This window comes from Sinocyclocheilus grahami, unplaced genomic scaffold, assembly GCF_001515645.1.
Source record: "Sinocyclocheilus grahami isolate Dianchi unplaced genomic scaffold, SAMN03320097.WGS_v1.1 scaffold221.1, whole genome shotgun sequence".
NCBI classification, from domain to species: domain Eukaryota; kingdom Metazoa; phylum Chordata; class Actinopteri; order Cypriniformes; family Cyprinidae; genus Sinocyclocheilus; species Sinocyclocheilus grahami.
In genome coordinates this window covers 566,749-584,811 of record NW_015505400.1, presented here as the reverse complement: position 1 = coordinate 584,811, position 18,063 = coordinate 566,749, and the positions used below count along the sequence as shown (strand labels likewise).

The 18,063-nt window shown below is 40.4% G+C and overlaps 1 protein-coding gene across 1 annotated transcript in view; it reads left to right on the top strand.

Moving 5' to 3' along the window:
* pcdh15b (protocadherin-related 15b) overlaps positions 1–14,160 on the top strand; it is a 187,163-nt gene extending 173,003 nt beyond the window's left edge. The window contains exons 26-32 of the mRNA XM_016287345.1: positions 2,866–2,954; positions 4,707–4,883; positions 8,283–8,501; positions 9,794–9,802; positions 10,930–11,040; positions 12,481–12,486; positions 12,876–14,160. Coding sequence (XP_016142831.1) covers positions 2,866–2,954; positions 4,707–4,883; positions 8,283–8,501; positions 9,794–9,802; positions 10,930–11,040; positions 12,481–12,486; positions 12,876–14,160 — 1,896 coding nt within the window. The remainder of the gene's footprint in view (positions 1–2,865; positions 2,955–4,706; positions 4,884–8,282; positions 8,502–9,793; positions 9,803–10,929; positions 11,041–12,480; positions 12,487–12,875) is intronic.
* Positions 14,161–18,063: the final 3,903 nt, after the last annotated feature.

The following is an 18,063-nucleotide window of genomic DNA, read 5'->3' as shown; positions in this document are numbered from 1 at the left end:
GGATTTCGATATAAACTTGATCCTGTAAACAAACGTTGGTTTTCACGAGACTCACCGGCGCATGCGCAACGCAGACCTCATACGTCATGCTCCCGGAACTGCTTCTGTGTACAACTGCTGGCGCAAGCCAGATTAAAGTGATTATTACGTTTTGAATATGGATATTTGTCTTACAAAAACGCATCGATTCGGTACAGGAGGCCTTTGTTGATCCCCCGGAGCCATGTGAGACACTTTCTTTTATGGAAAGGTGCTTTTTATTTCACATCTTTTAGACAGAAGCAATGCAAAACCCGCTGAGTGCAACGATAGAGCTTGAAAGATCAAAGACAATTTTTTATATAACTCCGACTGGATTCGTCTGAAAGAAGAAAGTCATATACACCTAGGATGCATAGGGGCTGAGTAACATGCAGCCTAATTTTCATTTGTAGGTGAACTAACCCTTTAAGTTTCCTTTAACTTATTTCTGTCTCTCAGTTGCATCACAGAAACAGCATAAATTAAACGGGTCATATGACATTGCTAAAAAAGAACATTATGTTGTGTATTTGGTGTAATGCAATGTTTATGCAGTTTAAGGTTAAAAAAAGAATTTTCCACATACTGTACATTTTTGTTTCTCCTCTATGACCCGCCTTTCTGAAACGCGTCGATTTTTACAAAGTTCATCGTTCTGAAAAGCGAGGTGTACGCTGATTGGCCAGCTATCCAGTCCGTTGTGATTGGCTGAATACTTCAAGCGTGTGACGGAAATGTTACGACCCTTAACATACTGTGAGGCCGTCTCTTTTGAAATTACCCCCCCACATCTGAATTTCGTGGGGTGCATTCGCACGGGATAAGCGAAGCCTGTGATTTTACTCGAATTTACTGACTTACCTCCCGGATACCTGGATGTCAAGGCTTTGAGAGTCCCGTTCTATGGTCCAGATGGATTTAAAAAAAAAAAGAAACTAATATAGTTTCGTGCGCTGTGTCATTTACATTTCACCAGGTTAAAATAATATCTCAAGCTTTATGCTTGATTTATTTGTAATACATTAACCTCAAAACCTTTTCAGCTTTCTCTTTCTGCAAATTGTATGGTGTAGCGATATGATGACAACACCCAAAATATCAAACACTCCAACGCAGCTCCATTCTTCGCGGAAGATGGATAAAAAGGCGCACAGCAAACAAAAACCTTGAAAAATGATATGCGACCCGCCAAATGCTGGCCGAGTCACAGAGGTGCCGATTCGCACGGGACTAATATTATCACAGGACCTCGGTGTTCGGCGAAATATGGTAGGTCATTTGCGGGGGAATTTTTACTTTACAAATTACAGACATGGCCGATTCGCACGGGATTAAGATCACAGACAACCTCCGCAATTATTACAAATGACTAGAGGTCACCAGGTAATACTAATCCCGTGTGAATAGGGCTTTACAGTAGGATAAATACAGTGTTGGTAGCATAATCTGATAGGTAGCATGATTTGTCAGAACACCGGCACGGCGAGACAAAACCAATAAAACCCATTACAAACTAGGCGTTTGTTGCATCCAGTGGGGACATAATTACTGATTATAATGACTTATACTGTGTTTTTACGTGTTGCGTTGCGTATCGTGTAGCTAAACATAATACCATGTCTGCATTTGTGACCGGAGAAACGACAAACAACAAGCGCTACTCTACACTGCTTAAAACTCGCGTTTGAATCATCAGTGGCAAATTCTTTAAATATAAAAAATTTACTTACAGGCTGTGAATCAGAAGTGCCAGACTGTCCTTGCAAAGTTGGAACTGCCCCACTTTATAGAACAGCCTTTGTGCACAGACGCATTGTAGGCTACTCTGCAGGTTCAGGAAACAGTCCTCCATAAAATGTGTCACACAGCATCACACACTGTGGGCTTGAGTGAGCGGCGGCCGGCGGACTTGCAGCAACCACATGTGACGACCCCGGGCTGAACTCCGCTTCATCCACGGTGAAAGCCGATCCGGCGATCCACAGCGCGAAGTTGATGTATTTCCTCAGCAACCTCCCCGGATCAGCTCTAGACATGACGAAGCGGATATCGTCCTCTTTTGGAAGGCCAAACAAAGTAGTTTTGCTTTCACAACGTGAAACACACAGCATCTCCACAGCAATGGCGGCGGCGGCAACAACAATACTACAGTGAGAATAAAAGTTATGCCTTCTTTTTTGCGTGACCATTTGGGCGATGTTATGCAAATCTTCCCACATCATGACGTAGACATGTGGGGGCGTGTTAGAACGAGGCGTTTTAGGAGGGCGTGGACAAGTCTTAACTTTTATGAAGAATATCTCTTTGGATTTGAGACTTTAACACAGACGCAGGCAATTCACACACACACAAATATCACCCCTCTCTATCTCTCTCTCTCTCTCTCAAAATGGCCATATTTGAGGAAAAAAGTCAAGTAGTTTGCATGACTGGATCGGTCATTTAACATTTCTATCATAAAACAGTCTGAGGCACTGCAGGTAATAGGCTGTGGAGGGCTGGCTGCTCTGAGATGTGAGCTGAGGGGTAAAAAAGACACCTACCAAGAGAAAAATTCTGAGGAATAAAAGACTGACTTTTTTTCTTAGAATTGCAAGTATATATATCTCACAATTCTGACTTTGTAACTTGAAATTGCTTGTTATAAAGTCAGAATTGTGACATATATAAACTCGTAATTGAGAAAAAAGTCAGAATTGCACATTTATATCACGTAACACTCCAAAGAGAAAGGAAAAAATGAAATTGCATCAAATGATCCCTTTAAATATGTTACACAGTTTAGAGCCTTCATGCTACACTATCATTTTCTCTTATAGAGATTATTTTTGTCTTACCTCCCAGGTGTCTGTGGTTAACCAACTGGACATGCAGGTGGTCGTATCCAACGTGTCGCCCACTGTAGTTGAACAGAACAAGGATCAGCTGATTGGGTAACGTGTTCTATACAAACACACTCTTAACCCTTACATACTCCCCAACATAACGTTCCTGGCAGCCGCAGAGTGCTTGAAGTTGTAATGTATTTTAATGTCAACCCCTCTTAGATAGAGCAGGACCCACACTGTGTAACATCTGTGGCAAGAGCAGAATAACCAGAAACTCCACCTTCCTCTGTCAGCCATGGATAGCACTTATCCATTGCCTTTCTCTCAAATAAAATGTTTAAATAAATAGTTTACCAAAAATATGTCAAAATTTACTCACTTCATATTGTTACCTAAATTACGTTGTTGTTGTTTTTTTATTGAACATAAAATATGTTTTTCAGAATTTTGACACTTTGAAACTCTATAAAGACCTTTATATAAGGTATATATATATATATATATATATATATATTCATATACAATATTTTTTTTTCATTGTTTGTGGTATAATATTTGCGAACATCCCACCTATTACGTAATTGCCACAAACCAGTGTCAGTGTTATTTACTGAAAATCATAGCTGCAGCGCTCATATTTTGTGTTTGTGTACCAAATCAAATGTGCAATGTCTATGATGCTGAACATGGCTAAATTATCGTGTCAAAACTCGTCTATTGAATTTGTGCTAGTGCAAATGAGATTAGAGAGATTTTTTAGTAAATAAAATACAGTCGCACTTTAGTTTGGGGAGCAATTCTCACTATTAGCTAACTATTAACTATGACTCTTGCCTCAATAAACTCCTAATATACTGCGTATTAATAGTTACAGTAGTAAGGTAGTTGTTAAGTTTAGGTATGGGGCAGGATTAAGAGATTTGAATAATGGTTATGCAGAATAAGGCATTAATATGTGCTTCATAAGTAATAATATACAGACAATATGTTACAAACATGCATGGCCGTAACCATATATATGGACCAACTATATATATATATAATGCAGGTGTGCGTTAAAACTGTTTAATGCACAGATCGCACTGGGCACACACAGATAACTTCCTGTCAATGCTGCCTCGTGACTTTTATTAATAAATTAGCTTCAATACTGAATTGCTACATTATATTTTTCAGTAGGTAAAATCGTTGTTTTTGAAGTAACTAATCTCACAGCTTTATTGTTTTTAGAGAGAGACGCACAGACGCAGGCAATTCACACACACACAAATATCACCCCTCTCTATCTCTCTCTCTCTCTCTCAAAATGGCCATATTTGAGGAAAAAAGTCAAGTAGTTTGCATGACTGGATCGGTCGTTTAACATTTCTATCATAAAACAGTCTGAGGCACTGCAGGTAATAGGCTGTGGAGGGCTGGCTGCTCTGAGATGTGAGCTGAGGGGTAAAAAAGACACCTACCAAGAGAAAAATTCTGAGGAATAAAAGACTGACTTTTTTTCTTAGAATTGCAAGTATATATATCTCACAATTCTGACTTTGTAACTTGAAATTGCTTGTTATAAAGTCAGAATTGTGACATATATAAACTCGTAATTGAGAAAAAAGTCAGAATTGCACATTTATATCACACAATTCTAAGAAAAAAGTCAGGATTGCGAGAAAAAGGGTTTTTTTTTTTTTGGTGGTGGAAACATGCTTTCATAGTTTTGAGAATGGTCTCTGTGTGAAAATAACATTCAGTAGTTGTTTGAGCATTCCTTTTAGAAATAAAAAAGGTGAAAAATGGTGAATAGAACGTCTTCAGTATGTCAGAAAGTTCTGTTGCCGATCACTCATTTTCTGTCTCTTAATGCAGGATTTTAGAGCGCTATGTCCAGGACCAGATTCCAGGAGCCAAAGTTGTTGTGGAGTCGATCGGGCCGCGTCGTTTTGGCGAGGGTTATGAACAGGAGGACTACTCAAAATCTGACCTTATGGTTTATGCAATCGACCCTCTGACCAACAGAGCTCTCTCAAGACAGGAGCTCTTCAAGTGAGTGCTTTCTCTCATCCAACTTACCCTCACAAACTCCATTTCTGCAGTGCTCTTCTTTCTCTTAACCTCCTGACATTTCCCTCAAACCTAAGCAACTAACCGCTAGAGATCTATCTACCATTCATGCTGGGATATAGATGTCTTTTTCAGCTATACAGTGAATGGAAAGAACTGCTTTATATTATTTAAACGAGCAATGCAAAAATGCAGAGGATGTTGTTGGTGCTGTCACGTCACACTGTTGAGGAAGCACAGGAGGCACCAGTTAATGAAAACTGTCTTTAATAAAGGAAACTCAGGAGATAATCCACAATAGGCGCTTGAGCCAACACACGTAGAGAACGAGTAGACCTGACAAACACAAACTGAACAGACTAGGACTTTTATACAGGGGATGATTGGGGAACACAGGTGACATCAATGGAACATAATCAAACTAAACGAGGACATGAACATGACCAAATAAGGCAAAACAGGAACTGAAACACATGACAAAACGGGTCCAATCCTGACATTTTGCCCCCTCCCGGAAGGTGCGTCCTCACACCATAGGCAACAACGGGGAGGATGGGTGGGAACTAAGGAGGAGGATGGACACCCGTGAGGGGGCTGGCAGACAGAGACCAGGGAGGCAATGAAGGAGGGAGGAGCCAGGGAGGAGACAGGAGGAGTCCAGCTGGACCCAGGGCACAGCCATAATGACGGCCCACGGTGGAGCCGACAGAGGGAGGAGCCATGGAGAAGGAATGGCCGCCAATGGCGGCGGAGCAGGTGGTGGAGGAGCCCAAGGCGGAGATGGAGAGCCAACGAGCCAGGGGGATGCCGAGGATCCGGGTGGCCAGGGTGGAGCCGAGGGCTCTGGCGACCAAGGCTGGGGCAGAGATCTGGAGAACCGCGACGGAGCCGGAGCGACTGAGGACCAAGGTGGAGCTGGTGGGAGGAAGGAGCCCAATAGAGCCGGTGAGACAGAGCAACAAGTTGCAGCCGGAGGAGCGGAGTTCTGAGGCGATGGCGGGTCGACGCCCGACCAAGGCAGAGCCGGAGAGACGAGGGAGCCCAGTGGAGCTGGTGGATCGACGGGTGATGGTGGAGGTGAGGGAGCTAGGAGCCGCTGGGTCTACAGGCCGAGGCGGAGTCCAGGCCTCGGAGGCGGAGGTGAGGGATTCTCCAGCCATGGTGACGCTGGAGGATGGTAGACCCGCAGAGCTCGCACCGTATTGATGGTGGGCTGAGAGCGAGCAGAGGGGCTGCCAGATGACAGCGGTGGAGGAGGCAGGAGCGGGTGGAAGGGAGGGCGTTTGTGAGCCTTCGGGCATTCAGAGCTAAACACTTGATCGGGAGCCCCCTCTAAGCTGAACACGGGAACAGGATGGCACTCTGGAGGAGTGGGCACTTGAGGGCGCTTTCGAGGAGCGGGCACTGGAGGGAACTCTGGACTGAATTAGTGGACTGGAGCCCTCTCCTCTTCGGTTTGGCACATTCGCCGCGCAATACTCAGCTCACCCTCAGCCGAGGTGCAGGGGGCATAGCTTCTCTCCGCACTCACACCGTCCGCGGCTTTCACCCGCATGGTGGGTGTTGCAGCTGGCTCACGCACCTAGTCTGATGGCTTGGGCTCTACTTCCGGGGTGATCCTTCGCTCAGTCGCTCGGCATTGCGCTGGCTCGTAGATCGCAGCAGGAATTGGCTCTCCGTCAACGGTGGACTCGGGCTTTAGCTACGCACAGCAGGGAGATGGTGGGCTGGGCTCTGGGTCCGGAGTGGATCTGGCGAGATCATTCTCAGGAGTGACAGTGAGAGGAGACCCGTTTCTCGCCAGAATCTACTCCACAAACGTGCCAAAATCCTCTCGAGGACCATCTTCGGACGACTGCGCTCTGCAATCGATGTTTGGACTGGCGTCGTAGAACTGAACAGACTTGAACTTTTATACAGGGGATGATTGGGGAACACAGGTGACATCAATGGAACGTAATCAAACTAAATGAGGACAGGAACATGACCAAATAAGGCAAAACAGGAACTGAAATGCATGACAAAACAGGTCCAATCCTGACAGGTGCGTCAAGTGGATATGATTTGAAAAATCCAACACCAAGCAGAAAAAAAACTCCCCAAACTCTGTCCCAAAACTGTGTTTGTCATTGCTATAGATAGAAATATGAGTCACTTTTACCAGCAAAATTTTATGCATGTTGGATTTCTTGGCTTGTTTTCGGGCTAAACGCCAGCTTGCACTGATGTCTAATTTATTCAGTATTTGTTTTGTGTCCATGAGGTTCCACAATTAAAAAAATAAATAAGTAAATAATAAATAATATCAATTACCTTTCATTTGTAAAGTAGTTAATTCACTGAATGCCAAAAAAAGTTTAACTTGGTCATTCAGTGTATTTTTTATTTTACATTCTTTCCTTTCCATACACAATTATACACACAATTAGCATTGTATAACATTTCTCATAGCATTATTTAAGATACCACTCACCCCTAGCCATTAGTTAGTTTGTTATTCATAGTGTATTTTTTGTTTGCCCATTTTTCGCCCAAGCAGCACAATAAAGCTGATGAAGTGTATGTTTATGTTTGTTTAGATATTTTCTCATTTTTCATAAAAATGAGACTTGTGGTTAAATCCGTAGCCAGACTGTCTGTTTTGTCACAGTAATTAGCCTGCTCAGACAGCATGGTTTCTAATGCTTTTACAAGCAAATTGTGAATTGTAGGCTGTTGAATGTGCTTTCAAACTCTTTACTTCTAATATAGTCAACATTCAGTCTTTTTTTCCCCCCTTTATTTATATAGCGCTTTATACAGATTGTGTCAAAGCAGCATTACAGTGTTAAACAGAAAAAAAAGATGTGCTGATAATGCAAGAGGACAATAGAAAACAGTCAGTTCTTCAGTTAAAGTCAATTCATTGTTGATTCAGTGATGTCAAGTCAACAATGTTGCCAGAAATTGTGTCCCCAACTAAGCAAGCCAAAAGCGACAATGGCAAGGAACCAAAACTCCATCGGTGACAGAAAAGCAGAAAAAAACCTTGAGAGAAACCAGGCTCAGTCAGGGGGCTATTTCTCCTCTGGACAGACGATTCAGTCTTTTGTTTTATTTAACTGTCAGCAGGTTGAATGGTACTTAAAAATTGTGCTTTTATAGTAGCCAATGTCAATAAGATCAACACATTACATTTACATTATGCTAAAATGTCAGATGACCCATTTTACACTTTATTATAAAAGTTTGGCTCATGAATTGTAATTACATTCGCTCAGTTTTTCACCGATTGCCTGGAAGGTGAGATCTTTATTGCCAGATTTATGTGGCTTGCACTGCAGAACTAGTCGAATAGCATATGCAAGGCCACATATGTGACTGTTCCTGTGGTTTTTACAGGTTTTTAGATGGGAAGTTATTGGACATCAATAAGGAGTTCCAGCCCTATCTAGGTCGCGGAGGACGCGTTCTGGAGATCCGCACGCCAGATGTGGTGGAGAGCGTGAAGAAGGCGGTTCAGTCTGTTGGATACACCGAAGGAGCCCTGCTGGCCCTGGCCGTCATCATCATCATGTGCTGTATCCCAGCCATCCTCATCGTCATCATCACGTACCAACAGTGAGTGTCGCCACCATAGTCCAGTGTACCTTAAAGCTTATTTTTTAAGCTTTATATTATCAATATTTAGTAGTGTGCGATATTAATAAAAAAAAAATATATAGTTATTTTTGGGATTTTTCTGATCATGATAATTTGCGTGAGTGTGTTTTTGTGCAGGTACCTTGGCTGATTAAGACCTGTCATGGGTAAATAAATGTAACATTAAAACTGCCAGTAGGTGGCAGTGAATCCCTGTGTTAATGAGTGACTCATTGAATCAGTCATTCAAATGATTTGTTCAAAACAGCTGATTCATTTAGAAACAAAGCAATCACCTGTCTTTATGAATGGATCAATGAATTATTGACTAATTTTTTTTTTTTCCAAAACAGTGTTGCTTTGTGTCCTGCTCTGGCTTTGTTTGGAACTATTTTAGTGGGCAAAACAGAAAAAAACCAGACATAATTGTCTAAAATGTAAATCACTCAGTATTAACCTCTTGTTTGTTAAACTGTTGTATAAAATCAATACAACATTCGTGATCGCGCTCACACAGTGATATTTGGGAAGACAGCATTCTTGCTTGTGTGATATTGCTATATCATATCTTATAAATATAGAAAAACAAAAACCTATACAGGGATTTATATATATATATATATATATATATATATTATTTTTTTTTGCTACATACTCAATAATGTCAGCTGGCGCATTGTTAAACAACAATACCGATATTATCATAAACGATAAATATTGTAAATCCCTAATATTTAGCAAAATTAGCCATTAACCAATTCTTCTGTTGTGATTCTTTGCATAGTTAGTTTTTAACAAAAATGTTATGTCATAGTGTTTCTTTCATGCCCTGTGTGGGATGAGGTTGAATCAGTGGAAAGACTACTCAGACGGCAGATTTCTCCACTTAGCAACCAAATAAATATATGTAAAGTTCATGTTGAAACATCCTGTTAAGCAGGCAGCTTCCCTCCGCTGGGATTTCAGAGGAACATGCATTCTTTCTTTTCACATTGGTAACACCTGTCTTGTCTTGTGTTTATTCAGCATGAAAGATTATTAATTAAGGCCATGACAGGTAAATATGAGAAACTGTCTGTGGTTAAAGGCCAAGATTTACATGTGGTGCCAGCTAAGCCAGTACCATATAGCAAACGAGAAGATGAGAATTATATATATATATATAAATATATATATATATTGCTGTTATTGATTCTGTATTAAGTCCATGTTGTTATGAGTCGTCGTCTAATATACTTGTTTCTTTTCTTTTTACAATGCACCAACTTCAGATTCAAAGAGTAAGTATCGTATTGAGACATGCATGTGTAATGATATATTGGTTATATATCTCAACCATTTCCCTCTCTCAAGCATTATTTAATTCAGTGGTTCTCAGATGGTGTGGCTTCAAGGCCCAGATTTTACATTGGTTATCAAATAGCAACCCAACACTACTTAAATAGCTTGTCGTACAAAAGTGAATGATACAACAATGAAAATAGATAACAATAGTGATATTAACATTCAAAAATAATAATTTACTTGTTTTTTTATAGTTTGAGTATTTGATAAAAATCTCTTGAATTTTAATGGTTATGCTCTGAACAGCCAATAATTTACAGCACAAAATACATTGTCAGCACTAATGATGTCTTTCATCGTTGGTAGAATCTTCTTGTATTTTTTGTATACTTTTGTTTGTTTACCTGTCCATGTTGGCATATTCCGAAATATGACTATCTTCTATCAAGTGACAGATAAATTTGAGCCATTTGATTTGACATGCAACCATTGGCGTCAACAACAAAAAATATGAGAAGCAGTTTCCCCCTTTTAGAAATGCCTCGTTATTGTGCACTATGTGTAACTATGAAAAGATGATATGGTTACGTGGATTTCATTATTATTCCATTTTATTCATCGCATTGTTTCTCGCTGTCTGCGACCCACCAGTTGAGAACCCCTGATCTAATTTGTCCTGTTGATTTACCAGGACCAGAACAAAAGTGCTTAGAACATAACTTATGTAAAGAATAACTTTTGTTCCCTAAGCTGTCAGATCCCCCAAGGATATAAAGCTGATTCCAACATCCTTGTCAAATTGCACTTTGAAAGAATAGATCAAAACCGAGTTATTCAAAAGCATTAGAAGCGTTTCTTTAAGGACAGCATGCTATAAAATTACAAACTCAAACCACTTCACAGGCACTCATTACATAAACATAACCATCAAACTCTCAACTCTTACCTTAGTATGCTATATATAAAATAAAATATATGCAATTAAAATAAATTATATTTTTCAAAATTCAGTTTCAGTAAAATTTGGTTTTTGATCTATGAGTGCATTTATAATTTATGAATATTTCATAATATAAGATATTGCTTTTATTTTTGCTCCACTTGTTGACTTCATCATATAAAGACGACAGGCAGAGTGTGCAAAAGCAGCCAGGATCCAAATGGCGCTTCCTACTGGCAAATCCGGAGGTGCTGCCACCAACAATCTGTATGAAGAACTCGGCGACAGCACCATGTAAGTTTGATATATTCTGCACTTTATACTGTACTTGACATTGTCTTCAAGCACTGACTGATGCAGAATATTAATACGTATTGGGTTTTACAAGTTACAGTTACTTGAAGTAAAATTGCATAAGTTTATTAATGTCTGAACATGAATTAAGTCTACATTTCTAACCGCATTGGCATTTTTTCTTCTTTGTTTAAATCTTAAATCTAACAAAATTTAGTAAGTAGTATGACCACAGCAAGAATTGTGTGGACAATTAATTCTAAGTGGTTCTAGGTGTAGTATTTCTGTTAATAAGCAGATATGATTTAACCTAACCTGATTTTATTTTATTAAAAAATGTATTTGCTTAGCAAAATTAGGGCTTCTAGTCATGGTGTTAAAATTCCACCCAATGACAATAACCTCCTTTTGTGACAGTCCTTTCCATTTATTCTTGTACCTGTGTCAGGTTTTTTGACACATTAGGGGTAATGCAAAATTACAGGCCTTCCCTAAAAAGATTGCAAGTTTGATCCCTGGTTGAGGTGATTACCAAACTCTTTTGTGACAATACACAGCTTCCCGCCCTGTTCAGTGTCTCCATGGTCATCATTTCATAGCATGAAACATTTTTTGGAGTATCAAAAATCTACTATTATCAGGATTTAATCTAATGATCATCAAACCCGAACATCTAATCCACTATTTGTGAACCCCCATGACGTATAGTAGCCATGACAATTAACAAGTTGTTTGTTTAAATTTAAATTGCAACATTGCCAAGATACAAACTGAATTTCTATGTGGCTCGTATTCGTATTCAAATGTGTTACATCCCAATGGATTTGGTATATCAAAAAGTGTTTTGTTGTTATTTTTTGCAAACTGTTTTTACCCCAAAATTGTCACGATAGAAGACAATTTATCTTCTATGAATCTGCCAAATTTCATTACTTTTTACCATACAATTCTAGGGCCTTCCATATACTCCCAGTGGGGAGGAAGGATAAATAAATAAATAAATTCCTAGACAGCTTTGGTGCATGGTGCCTTATTAGTTTATGTTATTATTTCCACTGCAATTTTGATCTTATTATGATGATCATTACCAACAGGAATGTTTTTTTTTGGTTTTTTTTAATAAAATAAAATAAAATAATAGTGTCTGCCCTACTTCTATTGTCCTAATCATGACTGAACAGGCCAAGTTTTTCAACATTTAAGTTTAAATGTGGACAGTAATATGGACAAGTTTATTGTGCTAATGGTTGTGATTATACATCTTAATAAAAAAAAATCAAGTAAAGTTTTTCATTATTAGACCGCTTAGACTGATTTCTCTGGAATGGTTTATTTATTTATTACTTTATTACACTTATCTGCTTTTTTAACATATTGCCAATTTCACTCATATAATTTGTCTTTTCCTCCTGTCTCTCTTTCTCATTTCTTGGATATCAGATCTAAGTAAGTAGACAGTCAACTGTGTATCATCTAGTAGACAGCTACCCAAGTAATTTCAAGTAGTCAATATACTGTAAGTAAGGTATAGTTGCATTTGTGATGGATTATCAGATAGATGTTAAATATCCTTCCAATTGCCTAGCACTGTTATCAGTTACCTTGCTCTTGATCAGTATTGATATTAGCTTGGAACTGTGTTAGCAGCGCTCAGTGAAAGCTTCTCGTTTTGGGTGTTTGTCATGGATTTGGTTAGCTCTTTGTTCTTAGTACAGTAGTCAATCCAAGCAGGTGCTATTCGTAGTTGGCTTCCCTCCTACTTCCCTGTCGATCTTGCTTTTCACATCCTCTGTTAAGTCGATCTTTGTCTCTTTTTGCGGTTATGCTGAAAGCAGGACTAAGACGTGTGTTCTGAAGGACGGCGATCATCAGCGTCTCATTAGTTCATTTGCCTCCCGTGCCATCACTGCTCACAAGCTGTCCACTGCTAATGGAGTCCTGCTCAACAACTTGCCTAAGTCGGAAAGCAACATTACTTTTCTTTCTGACGAGAACCCTCTTACTACAACCAACCCTCTGTATCATGATGACGGCACCCTCAGCAGCCCTGAGCACCAAAATCAGAGGTATCACCTGGGCACATATTCACCCAATTTGAGAGGTCTGAGAAGGTCCATCCTGCGCTTCCCATCTGCAGGCTCAGGACACGCTTGGACTTTACCCTCTAGGTTACACAAGTGGGAGAACAATGATGCCCTACGGACTAGGAGGATGGTGATGGATCCAGATCAGTGGGAGCTGCAGCTGCTGAAGTCCGACCTTAAGGGCAGTAAGGAGATGATTGATGGGTTTGATGGGTTTGATGGGCTTGTGGACGAAGATCCAGAGCCCAAATTGACAGTAAAAGAGCAGGCACGGCAGTTTGAGCAGCAGGCCTTTCAGGACATGAGGCAGGGGCAAGGCCAGGACTCTCGTGGGTCACTCTCTTCTGAAATTATTCTCTCTGTTTTCGAGACGTCTTCAGTCATGGGATATAACAGCAGACCCCCAGCAATAATAATTACCCAGAGTGACGGAACACCTCCACCCAGTCACAAGCCCACCCCGCCAGTGCTGCGGAACTTCAGCAGAATGACTTCCTATCCTGATGTGGAGTCTTACGAGGTCAATGTGGAGATCATCCCAGACCCACCAGATGTACCTGCTCCACCACCCCCACCACCTCCTCATCCCTCCAGTCCCCCACCACCTTCACCTCCACCTCCTTCCAGTCCCCCACCCCAATCCATTCCTGTCCCTCCATCCCCACCACATCCTTCTCCATTTGTCCTTCCTCCTCTTCCCTCAGTCACATCCCTCCGACCAGTGTCCTTACGCCCCGCACCACCTCCACCACCGTCCGAGCCAGAGCCTCCCAAGAGGGAACTCAAAGGGATCCTTAAGAACATCCAGAACATAGCAGACATAGAGAAATCCATTGCCAACATGTACAGTCAAATAGATAAAAAGCAGCGCCCGCCAAATATTGTCCCCAAACCACAAGTGTCTGTTAAACCAGAGGCTGGTGTGTCAGAGGCGGAGCCTGTACAAGAAATACCATCACCAGAGCCCAATTCAAACATGAACTCACTAGTGGAGGAGCTGGAGAAACGCTTTCCTTCTCAGTCCACTATCCTGTGACACTCTCTTTGTCCATGTTGCTTTCAGAGGCAGTTCACACATGATGCATTCTAGCATTACAACATTTTGCCAGAGCGCAGCAGAACTAACAATAGACAAGGCATTCCTGTTGCTCAAACAGTAGAGAGCAGGGGTGTCAAACTCAATTCCTGGAGGGCCGGTTTTGTTCCAACCCTGCTCCAACACACATACCATGTCGTTTTTAAATAAACCTGAAGGACTTGATTAGTTGGATCAGGTGTGTTTAATTAGGGTTGAATCTAAACTCTGCAGGGCTCCGGCCCTCCAGGAATTGAGTTTGACACCCCTGCAGTAGAGTACGGTGATAGCAACACCAGCACAAGAATGTGTCCTGTGTGAACGGCCCCTTAGACTATCAATACATTTTTGTCATCTTTTTGTCTCATCATTGTGTTTCGTTTTACTGTGTAACAAAATCAAGTGTTTGTGCTTTTACAGTTTTGTATTTTTAATCAGTTTTGCAAGAGTGTTTTATTATTTAGTTGAGTTAAACCATTCATACAGGCATTTTATTTTATTCCTTCAAACTCTTTTAGTACACAAAACACTATTACTTACTCATAGAAATTCTCCTATTCATATGCCCTAATGTTGGGCTGTATGTTACAGTCACTGCATGGGATAAATGTCCTCTATAAATCTTTCCTCTGAGGTACAGTGCATGCGCTCACCTCTCATTTTTCGTTCTTTTCTTATTTCTCACTTTTTTGTTAATTGTGTTAGCACTGTCTACCAGTTTTCATCAATATCTGGCACAGGACATATTTTAATTCAAACTGAATTAAAAAATGGATACGTATCAAAATATCAGATCTGTGCATTAGGTCTCACAGCCTTTGTGACACTAGATGCATGAAGAGTGCCATGTAGCTCAAATACAGTCAAGCCATTGCCTTGATTTTACATGAAAGAGGGTTGTGAGGAAATACCTTTTTTAATGCATAAGGCAAAACGCTGCACATCAAAAAGTGTTGGTCTTCATTGTATGAACCCTGTATCACTACGATCAATTTCTTTTTTAAATACAGCTGTTATAGGTATTTTGTCTCTCAGTGAAAGCATTCACTTTGAACTGTTTGTGCTAGATGTGCAAATTGTCTGTGCTAGAAAGGACTAGAAAAGCACTGAAGAGAAACAAGTTTGTTCTAATGTTAAATGGCTCTATGGTACGTGACTGTGCACACTTTAGGGCGTTTGAGATGCAACTGAGTCGTCAAGTTGCTTGTAATTACCGGCTAAATCAATTTAGTGCAAGCGTGTTTGTGTGTGTGAGAGAGAGCTTGTCTGATTGGCAACATGTCCTCCATTTACTCTTTTAAACAGAAACACTGCATTCGATTCAGCGAATGTCCTCCTAATCTCGGCTTTAATTGTTATGATACTTATGGATGGATACTGCACCATTACATCTGATTATTGTCGACTCGCAGCAGTACACATCTATACCATATTGTTTTTGTGCTGTAGCTTATTCAAAAGTGTCTCAATGACCTTTTGAAAATTGATCATGTTCTGTTTCTGTAATGATTGCACCTTCTATTTACAGTGGGCAGCAGTGTATTAACATAACTCCGATATTATGGTTAGGCTTTGTTTTAAATTGTCCTTCCTCCTCTTCCCTCAGTCACATCCCTCCGACCAGTGTCCTTACGCCCCGCACCACCTCCACCACCGTCCGAGCCAGAGCCTCCCAAGAGGGAACTCAAAGGGATCCTTAAGAACATCCAGAACATAGCAGACATAGAGAAATCCATTGCCAACATGTACAGTCAAATAGATAAAAAGCAGCGCCCGCCAAATATTGTCCCCAAACCACAAGTGTCTGTTAAACCAGAGGCTGGTGTGTCAGAGGCGGAGCCTGTACAAGAAATACCATCACCAGAGCCCAATTCAAACATGAACTCACTAGTGGAGGAGCTGGAGAAACGCTTTCCTTCTCAGTCCACTATCCTGTGACACTCTCTTTGTCCATGTTGCTTTCAGAGGCAGTTCACACATGATGCATTCTAGCATTACAACATTTTGCCAGAGCGCAGCAGAACTAACAATAGACAAGGCATTCCTGTTGCTCAAACAGTAGAGAGCAGGGGTGTCAAACTCAATTCCTGGAGGGCCGGTTTTGTTCCAACCCTGCTCCAACACACATACCATGTCGTTTTTAAATAAACCTGAAGGACTTGATTAGTTGGATCAGGTGTGTTTAATTAGGGTTGAATCTAAACTCTGCAGGGCTCCGGCCCTCCAGGAATTGAGTTTGACACCCCTGCAGTAGAGTACGGTGATAGCAACACCAGCACAAGAATGTGTCCTGTGTGAACGGCCCCTTAGACTATCAATACATTTTTGTCATCTTTTTGTCTCATCATTGTGTTTCGTTTTACTGTGTAACAAAATCAAGTGTTTGTGCTTTTACAGTTTTGTATTTTTAATCAGTTTTGCAAGAGTGTTTTATTATTTAGTTGAGTTAAACCATTCATACAGGCATTTTATTTTATTCCTTCAAACTCTTTTAGTACACAAAACACTATTACTTACTCATAGAAATTCTCCTATTCATATGCCCTAATGTTGGGCTGTATGTTACAGTCACTGCATGGGATAAATGTCCTCTATAAATCTTTCCTCTGAGGTACAGTGCATGCGCTCACCTCTCATTTTTCGTTCTTTTCTTATTTCTCACTTTTTTGTTAATTGTGTTAGCACTGTCTACCAGTTTTCATCAATATCTGGCACAGGTCATATTTTAATTCAGACTGAATTAAAAAATGGATACGTATCAAAATATCAGATCTGTGCATTAGGTCTCACAGCTGTAGGGTAAACAGTGATAATTTAATAATTTAGCTCAAAGGGAATCATTTAAGATTTTAAAGGGAACTCCACCATTGATATGCAAGGGAATTAGGACAGAATCACTGTTTTACGGCGGATCACTGAGACGGCCAGCGAGTCAGTGAGCGAGCCGTATGACAGCAATTCTGCAATGGATATCAATATCCAAAATATAGTGAAAACACTATTAATTAGCATAGTAACAAGATCGGCAGTTTAAGACATTAACTTGTGAGCACAAAACACAAGATACTTCTCTTTTCCATATAAATAAGGCTTTATTGGATAAAACTCGGTTCTGACCAAATCTTAGATTGTCTGATTCGGTCTGATATCCTACACAGCCTTTGTGACACTAGATGCATGAAGAGTGCCATGTAGCTCAAATACAGTCAAGCCATTGCCTTGATTTTACATGAAAGAGGGTTGTGAGGAAATACCTTTTTTAATGCATAAGGCAAAACGCTGCACATCAAAAAGTGTTGGTCTTCATTGTATGAACCCTGTATCACTACGATCAATTTCTTTTTTAAATACAGCTGTTATAGGTATTTTGTCTCTCAGTGAAAGCATTCACTTTGAACTGTTTGTGCTAGATGTGCAAATTGTCTGTGCTAGAAAGGACTAGAAAAGCACTGAAGAGAAACAAGTTTGTTCTAATGTTAAATGGCTCTATGGTACGTGACTGTGCACACTTTAGGGCGTTTGAGATGCAACTGAGTCGTCAAGTTGCTTGTAATTACCGGCTAAATCAATTTAGTGCAAGCGTGTTTGTGTGTGTGAGAGAGAGCTTGTCTGATTGGCAACATGTCCTCCATTTACTCTTTTAAACAGAAACACTGCATTCGATTCAGCGAATGTCCTCCTAATCTCGGCTTTAATTGTTATGATACTTATGGATGGATACTGCACCATTACATCTGATTATTGTCGACTCGCAGCAGTACACATCTATACCATATTGTTTTTGTGCTGTAGCTTATTCAAAAGTGTCTCAATGACCTTTTGAAAATTGATCATGTTCTGTTTCTGTAATGATTGCACCTTCTA